This window comes from Otolemur garnettii, unplaced genomic scaffold (genome assembly GCF_000181295.1).
Source record: "Otolemur garnettii isolate 467f Iridium unplaced genomic scaffold, OtoGar3 scaffold00160, whole genome shotgun sequence".
Taxonomy (NCBI): Eukaryota; Metazoa; Chordata; class Mammalia; order Primates; family Galagidae; genus Otolemur; species Otolemur garnettii.
Window position 1 is genome coordinate 1,336,468 of NW_003852555.1, and position 21,536 is coordinate 1,358,003.

At 35.9% G+C, this 21,536-nt stretch overlaps 1 protein-coding gene across 2 annotated transcripts in view; it reads right to left on the reverse strand.

The window, feature by feature from the left end:
* The window catches only part of CEP120 (centrosomal protein 120), a 62,939-nt gene that overhangs the window by 10,852 nt on the left and 30,551 nt on the right, over positions 1–21,536 (reverse strand). For both annotated transcript variants that reach the window (XM_023519168.1, XM_023519169.1), the window contains exons 16-19: positions 20,277–20,369; positions 18,732–18,893; positions 14,995–15,117; positions 6,851–6,949 (exon numbers count right to left, since the gene is read on the reverse strand). In XM_023519168.1, coding sequence (XP_023374936.1) covers positions 6,851–6,949; positions 14,995–15,117; positions 18,732–18,893; positions 20,277–20,369 — 477 coding nt within the window. The remainder of the gene's footprint in view (positions 1–6,850; positions 6,950–14,994; positions 15,118–18,731; positions 18,894–20,276; positions 20,370–21,536) is intronic.

Below are 21,536 nucleotides of genomic sequence, written 5' to 3' on the forward strand. Positions count from 1 at the left end.
ATGTATAAAAAGGTTAAAAACATAAGAAACTAAGCAATGCTAGTTGCAGATATTTTTGATACATATTATAAAATTATAAAGAAAAGCAAAGGAATAATAAATACAAATTCATTAGCAGAGTGGTTACCTCGGGAAAGGAAGAAGAGACAGTTGAGAAAAGCCCAGAGAGCTTCCAAAGCATTCACAATGCTGTTTCTTAGATGACAAGGGGGATGGAGCATGTAGAAGAATCATATCTTTGAAAGGTACATTTCATTTAAAATGTAATTATACATACACACCCCCCAAACTCTCATCTATGACTGATAAGAGAGAAGATTATTGATGATTTTTATTTTCTATCTTATATGGTAATGCAGTATTTGATTTTTTTTTTTTACAGCAAGCAAATATGATTGCAATCAGAAAAAGGAATACTTTAAAGTAGTCTGTAAAATTGTAATTTTTTCATGAAACATTTTTATCAGCAAACATAAAATCCTTTAAATGCCCTGAATTTTTAATCACGCATATAGCATTAATAATAATCACACACATACAAATTACAGATTAGGGAAAGAAATCCTCTAGTGCCAGGTGCTCTAGGTTAAAGGCTCCTCCATCAAGTGAGTATAATCTTTATTTCGCCTTGGCTGCCTATAAATCCAGAGAGGAGATGTAAACACACATACACTAGACTAAACAGCGGCTAAAAAGTGGCCACTACTCACTCTCCCACTCACACATACCATGTAAGTCTGTGGGAAAAAACTTACAACTAAACTAAGGAACTCAAGTAAAGTTTTCTGAAAATAACCCAGAGCTGACAAGTCAGTAGGAGGGCCTGGATGGTTTCAAGACACAGTTTTTAACCAAGACTTGGACCTCCAACTGTTTTCTTAAACAAAGATTTACATCCCATCCTTGGCTAAATTACTTATAAATTAATCAAATTAATTACTCTGAGTGGATGAGCAGGAGGCTGGACAAGATAGTGCTGATGTCAGCCAATGAAGTCTGTGTTGTTTTAACTAAATATATCAGCTTAGTTTTAAACAGATCTACTGTGCACAAATATGGTAAGGGACCCACATCCTACTCAAAGTCTTAGCTCTGTTTCCTGTCCCGGGAACAAACATACCCAGTTTTAATATATCTGACACAAAAATGTTAACTCTTCTACAACAAATTCATGGTTAAAACAATGATTGGTTTATTTTTAAAAAGTAGTGGCTTTTACTCTGCTTATATAACTATAATTTAAGGTGTCAAGAAATGTTTTTAAATAAATCTATAAATATACTACAAGCATAGGAACAGACAATCTTAATTCAGGTATTTGTAGACAAACTTAATGCAAGTATTTGCTTTGATTTTAAAACATTTTTATAGTCTATTTCCTTACTGAGAAGGGAAAAAAGGAAACTAAATTACCCCTTATCCCTTTAAATGTCTCACAAGTAAAACGTTTACCTCTGTCCCAAGATAACAAACCCAGAGTGTAAGGATGTCATTTCCTTATTTTCTAAATTAGGATTCATTTTATGTTATACTTACTTATATTTTACAGCTGTTGCAAGAATAAAAAAGCTTGTAACTTGGAAATAGACTTTTATGGTTGTGAATCAGAAAAAAAAAGATTTTTTTTTTCTAAATAATTAGAAGGTTATGATTTTTTTTTTTATTGAAGAAGGTTATGATTTTTTAATTCACAAATTGACTATACTAGGTCACCTTTGAGTAATGGCAATCTCTGTTTAAACATTCTTTTGGCAATGGGCACCAAGCATTAGATCTTATTTCCAAGCTTTACCAGCTGGGTCTTGTCATTAACATTTATTAACAATCTAAGATATGGCTTTCTCCTTCTAATCCGTACTACACAAATGTTCTGTATGGCCCTCCAGAGGGTTTTGATGTGACAAATTACTGGCAGAGATTATAGCCCCATGGCTATTCACCAGAGGCAATGTAAAATTAACATGGTACTAATCCAATTTAAACAAAAAGTTGCATAAACAATCCTCTGAACAAAACCAGATAGATGATTCCAATTTTATATTCAAACACAATAAATGTGTTTTTAATAAGTTTTAGGAAAAAATTTTGAAATATTCACATATGAAATGTGCCAATTTGATGAAGTTATTAATTTTAGTCTTGAAAAAACAGTTAGTGGCAGAGCACAATTCACTGTGGTAATCCCAAAGTCTATCACTTTTCTTCTTTAAGTGCTGTATCTCAATGCAGTCTGCAGAACATCCATGATGTCTAGTGACCTCAAAATTTGTTTACAGTTTGTATCTAAAGCAGAAACTTGTGGGATGAGAGTAAAACTGGTCTCCAATGAGAAAGCAATGAACAATTACTATGCTTAAAGAGCTGTTATTTTCTTTCATGGAGCGTAAGTTTTGAACCACCAATTTGATGCTTTTTTCTTTCCTTTTCTTAATACACTTAAAGTAATTCAGGAGAAAGAAGGCATCTGAACTTTTGTGATATCCTCCCTGTTACCACCACATAATTAAAATCACACTTGCGATGGTTTTGGGGCAAGTGGGTAGAAAATATAGGGGATAAATACAAAATAGTTTAAATGGAAAAACTGGAAAATAATAACATTAGGATGTTTTGGAAGGAAGATTCTTTGGTGAAAGTCTTTCATACTAAATCTCCTTTTAAAGATTATCTCACTATCCCAGTATAAAACTAACAAAAAGCTATGAATTTGTGGAGTATACATTATTTGCTTATAATCCAAAAAATGAACTCAAATGGTAAAAAAAAAATGTGATTTATAACATACATGAATATGACTTAAAAGTCAATTACAGTAAAAAGTTCTTACATAAAGGTATTTCTTAAGAAATATGTCAATTATAATGAGATTGTTTTAATAATCAATGATTACTCATTTCTCCCAAGGAAAATGTCCTAAGCGACAGCTAATACTTCTCCATCTTTTCACCTGATTTTGGTGAGGCCTTGTAATTAGTCACCACTGCATCTGTCTCTTTACTGTTTACTGTTCAACTTCTGCTGCTTCCTTGTCTACTCCCCATTTTCAATCTGAAGTGATTTCCAACCCAACGATGCCATTTGAACATTTCTCTCTAGCGTGTTTCTCCCTTAGCTTTGAGTGACACACACACACAGTGATAACCCAGCTGTCCTCCTGTTTTTCTAACACTTTCCAACTTCATTTGCATTTCTCATCATCCTGCTTTAGTGTTGTTAATCAGTCTTCCCCTTTGAACTTAAGTTCCACATGACACCAATAGCTATAGCCTCTTTTTAACAACAGTTACTATTTATCCAGCACATACCATGTAACAAACCCCTTATTAATAGACAGTTTACAGATGATTCATCTAATTAGTGTCTACGGCAGTCCCAGGTCCATAGTAGGGTCTCAGTAAGCACTTGATGAATGAATGAAAGAATGAACAAAGGAACTAAGGACAAGAACTAACTATAAAATGTTTCTTCAGACTCAGTACACCCACACCCTATACTCAGCTTTGGGAAGTTCACCTACTGACCTCTTGCATATCTGCATTCAGCCTGTACGTCTTTTCCCTTCTGTGCAGTTTTCTACAGAACATTTATTAAAACTCCCATCCAAACACAAGTAAATACAAAATACTGCTATTACTCAAACTATATCCTACACCACACTTCCCCACCACTATCACTGCATAACATCCTCCCATTCTCCACACTTAAAAATTTAAAGTATTGTTGGTGCCTGTCATTTCATTGAACAACTGATCAGTCACAAAGCTCTCTAATATTTACTCTATTCATCAATATCCAAAGCTACCACCCAATTAGGACCACGCTGACTAAACGCAACAATACTGTTGTTACATATGACAGCTTTAAGGCTCATCTCTTTTAAACAACGGTTACTATTTACTGAGCACATACCATATAACAAACACTATATTAAATAAGCACTTAACAGATGCCTTATTCTCAGAACAACCTGGGAGGAAAATTTCTCATTGTGCAAATGAGGAGACTACTCAGAGAAGTTAAACTATCAGAGTCCCAGAGGTAGTAAGAGGCAAAGCCAAGAGCCAACCCAGCTTTCCTGACTGCAGAGCCTGGTTCTTAACCACTACATGGGCCACTGGTGATACAGTTTGTATTCTGTTCTTTTAACAGCTATTCTCATCACGTTATTTCCTTGTCCCCAATTTCATGAGGACTCCTCCCTGTTGCACTGTCTGTAAGCTAAGTATCTTGGCACCATGACCACGTATTAGCTCCTTCTTCAATCTCCGTAATTCTCATCATTGGAGCTCGTCTCTCTAACACTGAATGATGCCATTTTCTTTGCTAGAATATGTCAACTCACGACTACTTCTACCTCAGTACTCTTGTTGGAAATCTCTGACCTCTATGGCTTATTTTCTTTTCCTTGAAATTCTTTCATTCTTTGGCTTTTATGGACTGAAGCCATAATACTATGAAAGGGAAGAGCCTATGCCTGGATTCTGGTCCAGTGATTTCAACTCCAGCTCTGTTAGTTGGTACCAGTGTGAGCATATCCAGCTTCCCCTCTGTAACTCTTAGTATCTTCCTCTGTAATAGTCCCTGCTTTACAGGGATCTTTGTTAGGATTAAAATTTCTAACGGGTTTACACAGCACTTGGCACATCAAAAGCCTTCAGCAAGTACCAACTGCTCTACCAGCATCATCATCTCTCTCTAGTTGCTATTCCTTCCTTACCATTCCTTTCCCATTTTTAAATATAAGAATTCAAAGTTCTACCTGACACAGCTTCAATTACCACCTCTGCAAAGGACTCCTTCATCTACTTTTAAGCCCATTATCCTTCCAACAACAGATCCATATTTCAAACTGCTAGCCGAATTTCTTTCTGTAAAAACGAAAACACCCAAATTTGCAAATCCTATCTCCTTCCTACACTCCAACCAGCTTCTTGGTAACATATCTCCAAAACTGGCAACTTTTTCAGACACCAAGTGTTGAACCCTTGGCAGGCAGAGAGAGAGAGAGAGAGAGAGAGGGAAAGAGGGAGAGGGAAAGAGAGATTTTTTTGTTTTGTTTTTAAGAGACAAGGTCTCACTCTGTGGCTCAGACTATATAGTGCAGTGGCATGATCACAGCTCACTGTTACCTTCAACTCCTGGAGGTTTAAGCGATTCCTTCTGTCTAAGCCTCTGACTAGCTAGGACTACAAGCATGTGCCACCACCCTGGGCTAATTTCTCTATTTTTTGTAGAGACAAAGTCTCTCTCTGTTATTTTCCAGGCTGGTATGATTGAAATCTTGGCCTCAAGCGATCCCTCCTCCTCCCAGAGGGCCAGGATTACAGACCTAAGCTACCATGCCCAACCCCTGACACATCACCTTTGACAAGAATCCTCTTGCTGCCTCTGTACTGCTATCATAGAAGTTCCAATCCTCAGTACCTGAAATGACCCCTAAAATGGGCCCTCCTTTGTTTTATAAGAAGAGTGTGTGGTTTCCCACTTCCTACCTCTTTGCTTTGCTCATTTTATTCATTAAATTTACATTTCTCCCTACTTTCCTATATCACAACCAATTCCTCTATTAAAATCCTACTACCTACCTCCAGAGGAGAAATACCACCTCTTCTATGATACCTTTCTCAAATTCGACTGAACAGTATACTTTCCTCTCTCAGGCATTCTATATGGTTCTTTTCAGGGCTCTTATGATTAGGTAGTAAATGCTGTATTTGTAGTTGTTTCTTGTTTACTTTTAAATGGCAAGATCCCTGAAGGGAAGGCCTATGTCTTATATATACTTACAGTTGGAATAATATAATTTTATATTTACTGAACACGTAGGGAGTGCCCTGAATACAGGAGATCCTTAGTTCTACACATAATGTCTATCCTTAGTTCTGCCAGCATTTATATAATATATAACATATTCACTCATTATATTATTTTATGCATCTTAATATCTACCTGTTTTTATTCGTAATGTTTACAACCTCAACTCATCCACAAACTAGGTTAGGCTAAGCTGTCTACTACTTCCTAATTTCCATGTAGTCCAGTAGTACTCTATGGAAGTAGGAAGCATTTAAAATAATAATACCACAAAGATATATTTGATGGTTATGAAGATAAATTAAGAAAAACACAAACCTAAAAGTTTCATTCAGAATAAAACTGACATGTTAAAGAAAAGCAAATACTGATCCTGAAAAGTTTTAGTTCAGATAGATTAGATTTGAAATACAAATCTTGTTCATATTTTATTTGCTCTTAATCATCTAAAGAAATTATGTCCAAAGTGAAGATTAATTTCTCATGATGCTAACAGCATTTGTTGTATGGTAGCCAAAAAAAAAAAAAAAAATGAAATGTAAAAATTCAGGAAACTACTATTAAGGTTTTTCAACTGTTTTAAAATGATGCAAAATTCGCTAGGATCCCTTTTCCTATCTGAATTATTGTGTATTCTTGAGAATAACACTTAAAATATATTCTTAAATTTGAGAAAATATTACATTTAAGTTATCCTTAAATTTCTACCCCTAAAAGGCATTCTCGAGAATTTCCATTTTCTATTTCTACTAAGGAGGAAAAGAACGGTTCTATAAGTGAAAGTAAAAGAAATTACTCCCAATTTTCTTTAGGTAAGAGTAGTTGGCAATTAAAAAAAAGATATAAAAGTTTGTTTTTATTTATAAAAAAGGTAGATCTTGTGCACATATCGCATTAAGTAAAAAAAGCCTCTAATCTCAAAAAATAGCACTGGAGATTTAAATGCAGACTTCTGAAGGCAACAGACAGTGCCAAGCATGAGAACTTGTGAAGAAACCAGGAGAAGATGTAAAAAAAAGAGCTATAAATTACATACCTGTTTAAGTCTGGCAAGTTCTTTCAAAGCTCGTCCCCACTGCTGCTTGTAATGCAGTTTAGACTTAGTTGCGGATTCCAACTTTCTTTCAAGTTCAACCTAACAGTGATTAAAATCATATCAAGTGAAACACTATACCACTGTGTACAACCACTGAAAGATAATATATACAAAGAGTCTGGCTTAAGAAAAGAGTTTATACAGCGTAACATACGACATCATCTCAAACTGTTATATAATTTACTATAAATATTATGGCACATGAACATTTTCTTGTTTAAAATATAGTCTTATTTTTATTGCCTAACAGCCTATACTAAAAAGAACTGAATTAGTCTTAACCTCCAGACAGTTACTATAAATGTATTTAAACATGTATATTATATAAAGATCATAGAATAAAAAATACATTCATTTTTTACAAAAACCAGTTCTGTTAACATTCCAATTTAGCTAGCACACTAAAGCTTAGAACCAAGTTTTCCTTTTGGTGGCCTATCATTATGTGAAGTTTTGTCTTATAATGAAGAGAGCTAGCAGAGATACTATTATAACTATATTCTGGCAAAACCAGGGAACTCTGAAAACAATGAAATGTTTTATCAGAAAGACATTTACTAAGAAAGAGTACGGAGTCAAAAATATTTCAAGAATGTTAAAATAAACCCAAGAGTAAGAAAAATAATGTTCCTTAATAACACATATCTTCTATTTTTTATTTTTCCTCAAATATATAAAGAAAAACACTAGAGTGATTCAATTAAAAAATAGGGTTATTTATACTTGCAGCAGGCAATCTGTTGTGTATGAACCAACGCCAACTTGGCTATGTTTTGGAATGTACTCACTCTGTGTTTCAAACCAAGTACCAAACAAATTCATGTAGCCAACAGACAGTTTTACTATTAAGTGATAATGCAATAATCTGCTTGAATTACAGTAAAACACTGTTACTCTGGACTTGTCTAATTTTTTAATATCAAGTCTAGTTTTTGTTTTACAGGAAAACAAGAGTGAAGACACTATCCAAAAACTTAAACTTCAGAAACTTAGATGAAAATAAAATGAAAGGAAAAGCAGATTGCCAAATTCCCTTCACAAAGACCAGAACATTCTCTGCAGTAATATATGACTACTCAGAGTCAAAGCCTTTTCTGCTTTACAAATCCCTAGTGCTTGGATTTAAATGTGTTAACATTTCACAACTAGACTCAAGCATCTTAAGTTGAATAATACTGCTGAGATTATCACAGATGATCTCTTCCACTTATGCCCCAGAGATTTATACATATTACTTGGTAATTTCTTACCAGGCCATGTGTCACAAGCAAAGAAAAAAATATTTTTCTAGCTATGGGATAAAAGGGTAATATTCAATCATAAAAGTTGATCATGTCAACGGGTCTTAGATAAAATCTAGTATATTGGATGGGTCCAAAGATGAGGGTTAGGACAAAGATGAATCTAGAGGGATTACTTATACCAAAGGGACTACCTCCAAACAGAAAAAACTGTCAGGGCTGGTTATATCAGTTTTGCCATAATTATTAAAATAATTCACATTTGCACAGTCATACTAACTTAAAACACAAAGTTTTACAGACATGTATCACTTCTTTATTCTTAAAAATTCAAAACCTGTAGCTAGCAAATCTGAGACACAAACCCCATTTTTCTCATTTGTTCCTATCACCATATCAGTGATTTCTAACTTTTCTATTTTTTAAATGTACAGATGTTTCTGTGATTTTAAAGAAATACATGGACCCAATTCTCAGAAAAATGCATGCAACCAAAAGTTTGATATAATTTCAGGGCATTCAAAGACCTTGAGTTAAGAACCCTCATTGTATTTTTATTTAGGTTTTCTTGGTCTATGACTGAGGTAAGACCATAAGCCAAGTTACACAGTCCTGAAAGGAAAACAGGGCCTAGAGTCAGTTCAGAGGCGAGTGAAGACTAACAGCACTGAATCGCATTCCTCAGCTCCCGACTTCCCCGTTTCTGCCCTTGACATATCTACCATTCTCCTTCTCTGCTTAGATGTACGGCATTGTCTTTGTCTCTCATTCCCCTATTCCCGGGTCTAATCTGTCATGAGAACTACAGATTTCTCCCTCGAAATATTTTCAAATTTTATTCTCTTATATTCTGACTGCTACTTCCTTAGCCCAGGCTTTTTTCAACTCATCTTGACCATAAGAGTTCTCTTGTCTTCCTAGCCTCAAATCTATTCTATCTACAAATCCTACAAATGGCAATTAGATCAATCCACTCTCTAGTAAAAAAATCTACATTAGCTACTGTTTGTCTACAGTATTGAGCCTAAACTCCTCTGCCTCAGATTCAAAGTACTCTAAGATGTAATTCCTATCCTATCTGCTCAATCAAAGTTTTTGGTATTCCTCAACAGGAAATCTACCTCCAACCAAGTTTATATCCCCTATGCCATTCCCCTTCCTTGCCCAAGACCAATTATTTTTTTCACTGCTTATCTAAATCTTAAGGTTCAGCTCAAATTCTATCTCTACATGAAACAATCTTATTGCTAGATTCTTGGCTCAGTGCCTGTAGCTCAAGCAGCTAGGGCGCCAGTCACATACACGGGAGCTGGCGGGTTCAAATCCAGCCTCGGTCTGCTGCTAAACAGCAACGATGACGCCTACAACCAAAAAAAAAAAAAAAAAAAAATAGCCGAGTGGGGGGCTCTTGTGGTCCCAGCTACTTGGGAGGCTGAGGCAGGAGACTCGCTTGAGCCCAGGAGTTGGAGGTTGCTGTGAGCTGTGATGCCACGGCACTCTACCCAGGGCGACAGCTTGAAACACTGTCTCAAAAAGTAAATAAATACAAAACAAAAAAAATAAATAAAATTGCTAGATTCTTAAGACCAAATGGTTTCTTTTTTCTGAATTGCAAAGAATATCATATGCCTTGGTATTTGATTATTCATAGTTATTTATTACTAAGTCATCTCTCAGTTACATTAAAAACTCTTTAAAATGGCTTAGCGCCTGAAGCACAGTGGTTATGATGCCACATGCACTGAGGGTGGCAGGTTCAAACCTGGCCAGGGGCAGCTACTTGGGAGGCTGAAGCAAGAGAATCGCTTAAGCCCAAGAGTTTGAGGTTACTGTAAGCTATGATGCCAGAGCATTCTACCGAGGGCAACATAGTGAGACTCTGTCTCAAAAAACAAAAAACAACTCTTTAAAAGTGAAGTCTCAAAACATTAAGGTACTTTTTCTCTTACTCTCTTTTTATTTTCTCTTATTTTTCCTATTTGCTCTAAGTCAGGAGTGAACATATCAAATATTCTTAAATATATAAAATTTAGCTTGATCAAAAAACTACATTCTTACACTATATTTTCTGTCTTTTCAACCTCTGTATGCACCACTAAATTACATGCTTTCTACATTTTATTTTTTAAAAGTCCCACTTCTTTTCAAGCTACATAAAATACATTTACTAGCTAAAAGGAAATCATAAACTATTATTCACTAATTATTCCTGGGTCATTACAAAAGTACTGAGATACACAATAATAAAAAAATGTAAAATCCACATAGACGGAAACAAATGAAGCCCTCCCAGCAAAACCAATAAGCCAAGCAAGTTGAAATGTGCCTGGGCGAACCAGAAAGGTCTCTGGGGATTGTATTTCCTGGAAATGTGCTCCGAAAATCCAATGCTTTCTGAGTGCTGACATGATGTTCGAAGGATTTCAGATTTCAGGTTAGGGACGTTGAACTGACAAGTATATAATCTGAAATAATCTGCAACATTTTGGATAAGGGATGCTCAACTTGTAAAAGGAATCAAGAATTACATTTGGTAAAACTATCTTAATGTTAATTTATTTTTAGACCATTTCAGTAAAAATGGGAGTATATATGTTCTATTGATGAGAATGGGTATTCAGAAAAGAAAAAGCTCTCCATCAGACATAACCAGAACTTAGAGACTAAATCAGATGCTCTTCCACTGGTGTCTTCCTTTTTATGCTTTTCTCTTTGTTACCACGTAAGAAATAAGATTCTGCCCTCTTCTGGCTCCAACAAGATTTACACAGACTCTTCAGCAGAGCGGAAAAGCCTTCTTTTATTAAGCACTTACACATGCTGGAGAGTAGGATGAATTCTTTAGGTCAGTACAGGGGCACTTCAGGTATGTGTTACTCTCTCTCTCTGAACAGGTTCACAGTAATATTTACACTTTTAAATACATTTATTAATTTTTTTTAACCTTTTGGTAAATGTAGAGTTGAAAGGAGGAATTCTAAGAATCATTTAAAATTTGTAATAAGATAATGCCTGTTACGATTTTGATACCTGGTCTCTGAATTTTCTCAAACAAAATGGAAATACTCTTAAGACACGAACTTGATAGATGCTGTGAGAATTGATAGGATATTATCTAATAAGTCCTTCAAGTATTTATGGTAGGTGCTATAGAATTATATTTATAAATACCAAAATACTTCAACACTTGATTTTATCAAAGGAGTGGGAAATGTCCAGCTGGATTCATGTTTACTGGTAGAAAACTAAAGAGATTGTCCAACTATGTATGAAAAATAATCAACAAGATGTTGCAATTAAATGAACATGAACAAGAAGTTCCCTAAGATAGCCTGGCAGTTAACAGGCTACAGAAACATTCAGAGTTCAGAAACACCAGATAAACAATTTCAGAAAAATGACAGAGTTTAGTTCTGGAGGTGCTGGACTAACCAGAAGACCAAGTTTTGTCTTCCAAAGGTCCAGGAAGTCTCAAAACTATTTTCATAACACACATAATACTAAGACATATGTCTTTTCCACTTTCATTCTTCCATGAATATACAGTGGAGTTTTCCAGAGGCTACATGATGCATTATAATCCAACACAGTGAATGCAAAAGCAGGTGTAAGAATTCATAGGTCTACTACCCAGCTACTAATGAGATTTGCATAAGAATAAAACAATGTCACTCAAGGTCTTTAGAAAATTGTTATGTTTCATAAAAGCATTATCTATATTACTACTGGATTTTTTTAATGAGTAAGATTTTAAAACATTTCCAGTTTTAATACCTAGTGCAGTGAATACCAATAGATACAAAGTGCTTTGGAGTCCTCTATACTATTAATAGTAAAAAGGGGTCCTGAATCCAAAACGTTTGAGAACTATTGTTCTAAGGCATTCAAGAAAAGAGACTGAGTGAGCAGTTAAATACATGGGTCTTCAGCCGAAGAGATAAGTCTTACCCTCTTACACACATACTAGATGAATGATCTTTTTATGTAAAGACCAAGTAACTCTTCAATGATCCCTACTTAAGACCCTTCAATGGTATCTCATTACTTAAGTTGTGTTACCTGATAAGTAAAATAAACAAAAGTCCCAGGTTCTGAACTAAACGTTTTACAAACATTAAGTTGTTTAATTCTGTTATTGACCTTCCTACTCACATTTTAAAAGTAATGGAAATAAGCGTAGAGACGTAAAGCAACTTGTACAAGGTCACACAACAGGCAAGTAGCAAAGAGGGGGTGGTGAACCAAGGTCACCTGGCTCTAGTGTTCATGGTGTTAACTATTATTAAGCTACAACTCTATGAGACTCAAAGCTAAACCTCAATTCTTTGCCATGACTTTGAAGGCCTGTATTTTGAACCTCATCTAGTACGTTCTTTTCCTCTCAGAGCCTAGGATAGCCTTTTCCTAGTTCCAAATTTGGTATAAAATGGTTTGAGTTGTTAAGTTCCTACTATTAGGAACTCCTACTATTAGTCCAGGCTTCGTCCCACCTCAGTACCTTTGCAGCTCTTCCCTAGACAGTCTCCGCAGCTCTTCCCTAGACAGTCTCCACAGCTCTGTACACTGTTGGCACCCCCTCTTCTCATAGATCTCAATTCAAATGTTAGTCATCACCTCAAAAAGGCCTTCCTTACCCACCCATGTGGAATAGCACCTGTGCTGCCATATTCACTTTGACACTACTCTTAATTTTATTATATGTGGCATTAATAAAAATGATCTCACCCATCTGTTTACTCTTTCCTTTAAAAATGAACTCCTTGAGCAATCTGTTTTGTTCAGTGCAAGACTACTAACAATCCTAGGAACACAGAGGTACCTCAGTAAGTAGCTGACAAACTAAACAGTAGGAACTTAACAACTCAAACCATTTTATACCACAATGACAAACAATATGCCTTCCATAAATTTTTGCTGAATGAATATGCGAAAATTCTGAGTAGCAAACATTGTGCTAGTTCTTTAAAATTATTAACAAATGTTTACTTAGTGCTATAAGGTACCATAGATGCTGTCCTAAAAGCAAGTGATATGGCTAAGCTGCCACATGGTTTCTGCATTAAAGTTTACAATCTAGCTTGGATTGTGAGAGTTCTGAAATAGTCACAGTATTATAAGGTGCTAAAAAAAATACATCCCATTGACTAATACCAGATTATAGCACCTCAACATAATCCTTAAGGTTCTGAGTATTGGGAGTTATGAAGCAAAAGATCTTGAACCTATTCTCTGGTCTTCCTCTCCTTTGCACACTTTAACACAGACTTATCCTTACTTTGCTCAAGAGCACTCTTGATGCCACTGCAATTCTTTAGTCCATTCTCCCAAACCTTTGTCTATCTCTTGTTCCTTTAGTGCTACTTTCTGATTACTATTTTACCATGTTTATCACTAACACTGATTAAGCCAAACTAATAAACTTGGAAGTAATCTGTGCTATTCTTACCATGTTTTAAATTCTTTAACTTAGCGTCCTTCCCCTACATAGCCAAAATTACCTTTATTTTAAGCATTCTCTTATCAGTCCTATTATTATTTTGTAAACTACTACTATAGGTTCAATATCCTAAACATGAAATCCAAAACGCTCCAAAATCCAAACTTTCAATGTTGACATGACACTCAAAAGTGATTCTCAAAGGAAATGCTTACTAGATCACTGCTGACCAGTGAACTAGAACCACTGTGGGGGTTAGCCAATGGAAGCTGGAAAGAAGTGCTGCTTAGTGGAAGAAGGAACCATAAAATGAGGCAACAACTGCCAGAGAAAGTAAAGGAAGCAAGGAGCAGGCAGGGAAGAACCCTGGCATTTTCCCAACTCCCACCCATCAATCTTCCTTTAGTGCCCCCTAGTGGCTAAATCTACAGACGTGAAACCAAGACCGCCTTCAACACAAAGATGAGCAGGAAGGACCCAACAGCAGGCACCATTAAATCCTTAAACAGTTAAAGGTTATTTCCCTGAGTATGCTAATCTTTTTAATGATGCCAAAAAATTATGAATCATAATATAAAGGAGCCCATATTGTCAAACTTAGGCTGTCCACTGGACATGACATATTTTTTATTTTTATTTTTTTAGATAGAATTTCACAAACATTTAGTTGCCCTGGCTCTAAACCATGAACACCATAAACGAGTCTCATAGAATTGTAGCTTAATAATAGTTAACACCATGAATACCATAAACGTTTAGTTGCCCTGGGTAGAGTGCTGTGGCATCACAGCTCACAGCAACCTCAAACTCTTGGGTGTAAGCTATTTTCTTGCCTCAGCCTCCCAAGCAGCCAGGACTGTAGGTACCCTCCAACGCCTGGCTATTTTCTAGAGACAAGGTCTCGCTCTGGCTCAGGCTGGTCTTGAACCTGTGAGCTCAGGCAATACACCCACCTTGCCCTCCCAGAGTGCTAGGACTACAGGCATAAGCCACCGCACCTGGCCTGACATGACACATTTTTTAATGCCTGTTTGTGGGGAATCCCAATATGAATGAGAGGCAGGACATAACTTCTAACCACAGAAAAGAAAATGGGACAAATATTCCTTCTTCCATGCTGAGAGCTACAGTGTAAATCTGTGGTTCAAATGAATGCTCCTGTCTAGTTAGTCAGCTCTGGTGACTCTATCAAGGACTCTAACTGGTATAAGCTATAACTTTGACATAAGCCAAGAAATTCAATCACTAATCTTATTATGTGCCTTGAATTCTCTGATGCATGGTTATTTGATATTAGAACACTATAATGAAACATTATTATATTGATTGTACATACAAATATTATTTATTGATTTTCTACACAGATCACTGGAACTAGTTAAGCTGCCAAAAATTAACATGGGTACCTTTTCCAAAGTGAGAAGATTTATTTCAGATTGTAGACGGATTTCTGGTTTGTTGCTTTGCTGATCCTTGAACTGCTGAAATTCTTTCTCCAAAATTTTATATTTATTTTCAGCATCAGTAAGCTGTATTTAAAAAAAAAGTATTTATAACAATTTTAAAACACTGATATGCACAGTTTAAAAGGACAAAATTCAATTCAACAGTTTTTTTTTTTATTCTGAAGCATTTTCATAGAAAATTTGGAAAATACATAAAACGTAATGAGGAAAATAAAGACCCCTAACTAAAAATACAGTAAAAACCAATTGATTATACAAAAACTTTTGAAGGGTATGAAATTTTTTATAAAACTAGTATCATGAGAATTTTTTTGTTAAACTTTAACTGGCAAATTTAAAAGTCACCTTATAGAAATATTGATAATTTCTTTACACGTAAGAAAAGACTGAGTATTATAGATGTACCAGATTATTATCCTTGAAGATAAAAATAAGGGTCAACTTTAATGTAGTATTTATTCTTACATTTTGATAGTGCATGAATTTTATAAATTCAAATACTATTACAAATTTAGATAATGTAAAGATTATCTGACCCTCAATTTTCTTACCTGTAAATGTGAAGGAACTAAACCAAAGAGCTAAAAAATTGAGGCAGTGCCAAAGAGCTAGAGAGGTATTCTGTAGTGGGGGCAAAAACAGAATTCAGACTTCCCCCAATGTTCTAATAAAACCAGTCAATACTTCTTAAAAATAAAAAACAACAACAACAAAAAAGAGGCTATAAAAATCTTCTTTTTGAAACTGGGATTTCTTTTTCATGAAATGTAAACAAGAATTGTTAAAGATGCTTTCTAAAGACATATGCTAATATGACTAACCATCATTAGATAAACTAGTAATTGCTATCCTAAAATGTAACACTTAACTAAATCTGAAGTACTGAGAATTTCTAACAAAAATGTAACTTAGATCATCAATAAGGAGTGATTCTAATTAGGATTTATCTAGCATCTTTAGGTCATGAAGTAGGTGTTTGATAACTGAGAAATTTCTTTATAGCTAAAGTTCGCCTCTATTAACATCTAAAGTTGAATAGAAACTTTCTGAATGATTTCTCTCACTTTTCTGTTTTAAACAAAAGCACTTAATAGTATTTTGGGTAGTTTCTTCACCATTCCAGGACATTATCATGAATAACTGTTGTTATTACAATCAGGTTGTAAAGCAGTCAGCTATTAAGAAATGCTGGGCTCTTTTCCTTTGCTAAGCGATAGACAAAAGTACAGTGATTTTAAGTCCTGGTACCTGCTTTTATCTATTTGCGTACAGATACCATATTTTCATGAGCACTCACTGACAGTGTGTTTGACAGTCTCTTCTATCCATCTAGATAGAATTGTATGCATAATATATGTATCAAGGTCAGGGTAAGGGCCTAACAAGTTTTTCTATGCATAAAATGTGAGATATATAGGAGTACATTCATGGGCTTAGCAATTTGGGTACTTGGAAACCTCCCTAGTTCTTAGAACACTGGTGTGCCCCAGCTGATTTTTCAAAAACACTGTTTTTTCCCAGCAACATTCTTCCTACATAGATGTAAGTTAATCTACCAGTCTGGGACAGGGCACAGACAGACATATTGGTCAAGAGCAACCCTGGTAATTCTAACAAAGAATCTTTGTTCTACATGGCTGAATCTTCCCGATAAGTGAAAGAAGTGAAGCATTACTAGTGAATCCCATCATAATTGCCCACTTTTACAACATCATCTTTTATATTTTAAATGAGATCCCCCCCATAGTAACAATCAAACTCATACTTAACAACCACCTAAATACTGTGACCATAACTGACCCTGAGTTGCTATGGAAACTGTTCTTCATGACAGAATTGACTGAAGCCTTTAGATGCATTCACCACATGTATCTAATCTACACTGAAATTTTTTAAGAAAAATTAAGCTTAATTTTTAACACCATGATCCTCCTTTAGTAAATATTTAAGAAGTCCTTGTTATATGCTGATGACTGGGCTGGGATACTGGCATATAGCTATAAACCAAAACAGTTTTATGGGCCAAATACTCTGACATTGTTTAAACTAGCATGCTAATGAAAATAAAAACAGACTGATATAACATGTCATAAAGAAAAGGAATAGGAGGATTATGTCCCATGAAAACACGTAACAAAACTTGACCTAGACCTGAAAACCAGCAGTCAGGGAAGATTTCTTGGGGTAAATGACACTTTGTCTGAAATTAGAAGGATGTGTAGAGTTCACTAGGCTCAGAAAAAGCAGCACACATGAAGATCCTGTGGGTAGAGTGAGCCTGCCATGCTTGAGGACCTGAGGGAAGACCAGCATCACTGACAAGTACGTGGCAGAGGTGAACGTGGGAGGGGAGGCTGGAGAGACAGCTCCACACTATGCCGATGCTGGCAGGGCGAGGTAATGACTCTGACCTTGATACTCTGAGCAGTAAGACAACACTTAAAGGTTTTAAAGAGAAAGGTGTCAAGATTCCCAAATTTAAAAAATATCATTCCAGCTGCAACATGAGGAACACATCACTAAAACAAAGATCACTTGCAGGAAGAGGGTCAAGTATGGAGAGAAGGATCACGTTGTGTTTTATAATAAATGTCTTTAAGACCTAAGTAGAGGTGTCAAAAAGCAATCAGATATATGGGTCTAGAGTGCACAGTAGGCTCTTGAATATAAACATGAACATTCCAGATATACAGTTTGTCTCTGAAGTCATGGGAATGGATAAGATTGTTTTGTAGTTTGAGTCTGGAGGAAGTCCAACATTTAATGGCTACATAAGGAAAAGAGACCTGCAAAAGAGCCTGAGAGATGGCCAGAAAGGTTGAGGAAAACAAGCAGAGGGTGGTGTAGAAGCTGAGAAGAGAATATAAAAAACAAAGACAATAGTGTTGATGTCAATACATTCTAGTAAGATAAAAAATGAAAAATTGGCTCAGTGCCTGTAGCTCAGTGGCTAGGGTAATAGCCACATACACCGAAGCTGGCGGGTTTGAATCCAGCCTGGGTCTGCCAAAGAACAATGACAACTACAACCAAAACATAGCCAGGCATTGTGGTGGGGGCCTGTAGTCCCAGGTACTTGGGAGGATGAGGCAAGAGAATTGCTTAAGCCCAGGAGTTTGAGGGTGCTGTGAGCTGTGATGCCACAGAACTCTACCGAGGGCGACAAAGTAAAACTATGTCTCAAAAAAGAAAAATACCCGCTGAATCTAGTGACTTAGCCATTGTTAGCTTCTTGACAACTGGCTGGCTGGAGGGATGGGGTCAAAAAGCAGAATAGGATGGGTTGAGAGCCGAGTGTAAGGGGAGGAAACGGAGAAGGGCACAGACAATTCTCTCATGAAATTTGGTTCTTAACTGAATTTGGCCAGTGCAACATGAAAAATACCTATATTTGCTAAAAGATTTATCAGAAAAAAATTTTAAGTTAGAAGTGACCTGAAATATAGCACAATTTCATGCAAATAGTTATAAGGGCGGGAAAAGTATTCTAACAATAGCCCTTAGCTTTAACTTAGAAAAGGAAGATCCAACATAAAGTATTATTTATATTTCAGTGCCATAAATATGATTAATAGTCCAAATTACTGTCATTTTAACCCCTTTTAATATTAAGTAAACTACTTCTATTATTCCTGGAGCAAGTCAACACTTTAAAAAGATGACAAGTGTTACCCGACCTGCTGCTGAAGTCGGTGTTTATCTTCCTCAAGCTGCTTAATCTTCAACCTTTCTAGCTCCACTTGGTGAATACAGTCTTCTTTGGCTCTACGCTTAGAATCCTGAAGTTCTTGCGTGTTTCGTTCACGTTCTGATTGTAGTTCCTTTTTTTCTCTTCGAAGCTTAAAACAAAGGTATCTTTAAGAGATTGCTTTAGTACTAGCTACATTATACTCTTCAATATTCTACTATCCCTCTAAACAGTGAAAGTTCATAGTATCAACAAATTTACTGTCATATCTTTCATCTTTTGTAGTTATTAGAGCATTAATATTCAAGGATACTATTAAGGGGGGTTTTGTTGTTGTTTTGGTTTTTCGTTTTTTGGTTTTTTTTTTTTTAAAGTCAGACAGGGTCTCTTGTTGCTTGGGCTAGAATGCACAGGTGTGACCATAGGTCACTGCAGCTTCATCCTCCTGCCTCAGCCTCCTAAGTAGCTGGGAATTACAAGTATGTGACACAACACCCAGCTAAGCTTTGTATTTTCTGTAGACACAGTGTCTCACTCTGTTGCGCAGGCTGGGCTTCAAGCTCCTGACCTCAAATGATCCTCCTGCCCCAGCCTCCTAAACTGTGGGATTATAGGTATAAACTACTGTGCTCAATCAGCCATATTACAAATTTTCAATCAATCTTAATTTAATAATAATATACACGTATACGCAAAACTCTATATACAATTTATATAAATTCAGTTGAAAAGCCCTAACCACTTAAAATTCCTATTTCAATAAAACCCCTTTTTTCGAATAAGCACATGTGCATAATTTTCTTTTCTTCCTTTAGAAACCTCTGATTCTCTGACTAATCACGGAGAAGGTGACAGAACCTTGGCATTAGGAATAAAATCTTCCTTGTATTTAAGTTTAAACACCCAAATTATTCAGAAATCTCAGAAAATGTATAATGATATTGTTGGAGTGATTTGTTGAGAAGATTTTAATAAAGACATTTTAGTTAGGGAAGGGGCATATAAATTTAATGTGGAAGACACACTAATTATTTTGAAATGATCTTTACAGAAATTTTAAAAAACATTTAGGGTAAAACCTAATGCTAACGAGGCGTAATACTGACTGAAGTTCTCAACTCTTCTTGGGATCTAATCTTTAATGGTCAAGGAAGAGGGAAACTCCTTTCTTCCTGAGAACATCAGATTCTAAGCCCCTGAGCCTATGCGACACTTCCTCTTCTCTCCAGGCACCCCAACTATTTGTTCCTTCCACATAATAGGAAAGCTAAGTGTAGCCTCCAACACCCATCTGTAGAAGTCAGCCGAGCTGGCAGAATAGCAGCTAAGTGATTTCAAATAACGAACATCTTCCTCCTACTTCTAACATTCTAACATATAAGATATGCTTTACCCAGGTAAACAGCAGTTTTCTCCATAATGTCTGAAAGACAAGTTCTGTAAAATGTATTTGGAGTATAGAACAAAAATCAATAGTATGAATGAAATACAAAGACTCTGCCAACTAAAGATGTATGAGAGATGGAGGAAATACCTCAGATTCTGCACTAGCAAGCTGCTGCTCTCGCTTCTCTAAGTCGATTAGGGTTTTTTGAAGTTTTCCTTCCAGAACAGTATATTCAGCCACCTAAGACACAGTAGAAGAAAAATTACCTTCTCCTCAAATTAAAAAAATACACACAAATTCAAAACTATGTAATACATTTCATTATTTCACAGAAAGAGGCTCCAAGGATCTACCAATCCAAGCAGAAATTCTTTCTGCTATACTCTAAGGAAAGAAGCCTTAGCATCTGCTCAGGTATCACCAGTGATATTCAGTCTCCCAAGGAAGTCCATATTCCTGCTGGGCAATCAGCCTGCTAATAAAAACTTGTGCTTAGTCAAAACCTAGCTCCTTAAAATCCGCCTTACTCAATCCTCCAGTATATATCTGAAGCCATCTCTGTCACTTACACTCTCCATTCTTAGAACTTAGCTGTGGTTAGATCAGCTATTCAGTTATCATTTAGTCCTCCTTTTGGCTCAGATCTGACCTTGTACTATAATGCCAGTAACTAAGTCCCTATTAGAGCCACTAGCCTAGTAACCCTCTTATTTCTGGTCTAAAGTTCTGCTCTGCTCTGTTTTTAAGGGCACAAGTCTTATTCAGGAAGGTGGCCTACCTGCACAGTCTATACTGGATTGAGGATTCTCTTGGCTTTCTACCTTTCAATTTAGACTGATAATTTTTTACTAGAACTTTCTGAACCAATTTTTCTCCCATCTTCACCAACTCACATCCAGGTTCCAGGTCATATCCTGTCCTCGTTCCTATTGCCTATAAAGCCCTGGTTTGATGCTCCTTGGAAGTGTGCTCTTTAATCCTATTTCTACCCTTGAAGGGGGAGGGGGGGAGACTATGTTTATATAATTGAGACTGGTGATGGGCACACATTTCCTTCTAGTCTTTTTTCTTCTCTAAGACAAATACAAATTTTAATTGTTATTTGCATTTGCCATTTGAGGATTCTAGTCACACTGTTAATGTCAAAGAAAATTCCCAGGGTTTTTTTTGTCTGTTTGTTTTTAAACCTGGCACAACTATACCCACAGTCCACGTGACTGTTTTGACTGCTGAATTTGACACTTGCCCTTGTTAAACTTCATTTTGATGATTTAGGCTTAGTATGCCAACCAGTCAGGGTCATTTTAGATATAAAGTCTGTTAATTCCACCATCTAGTTTTGTTCATGTATAAGCATGCCTTTCATCTTTAAACAAATGACTAGAACACCTATGTTCCTAAAGTTCT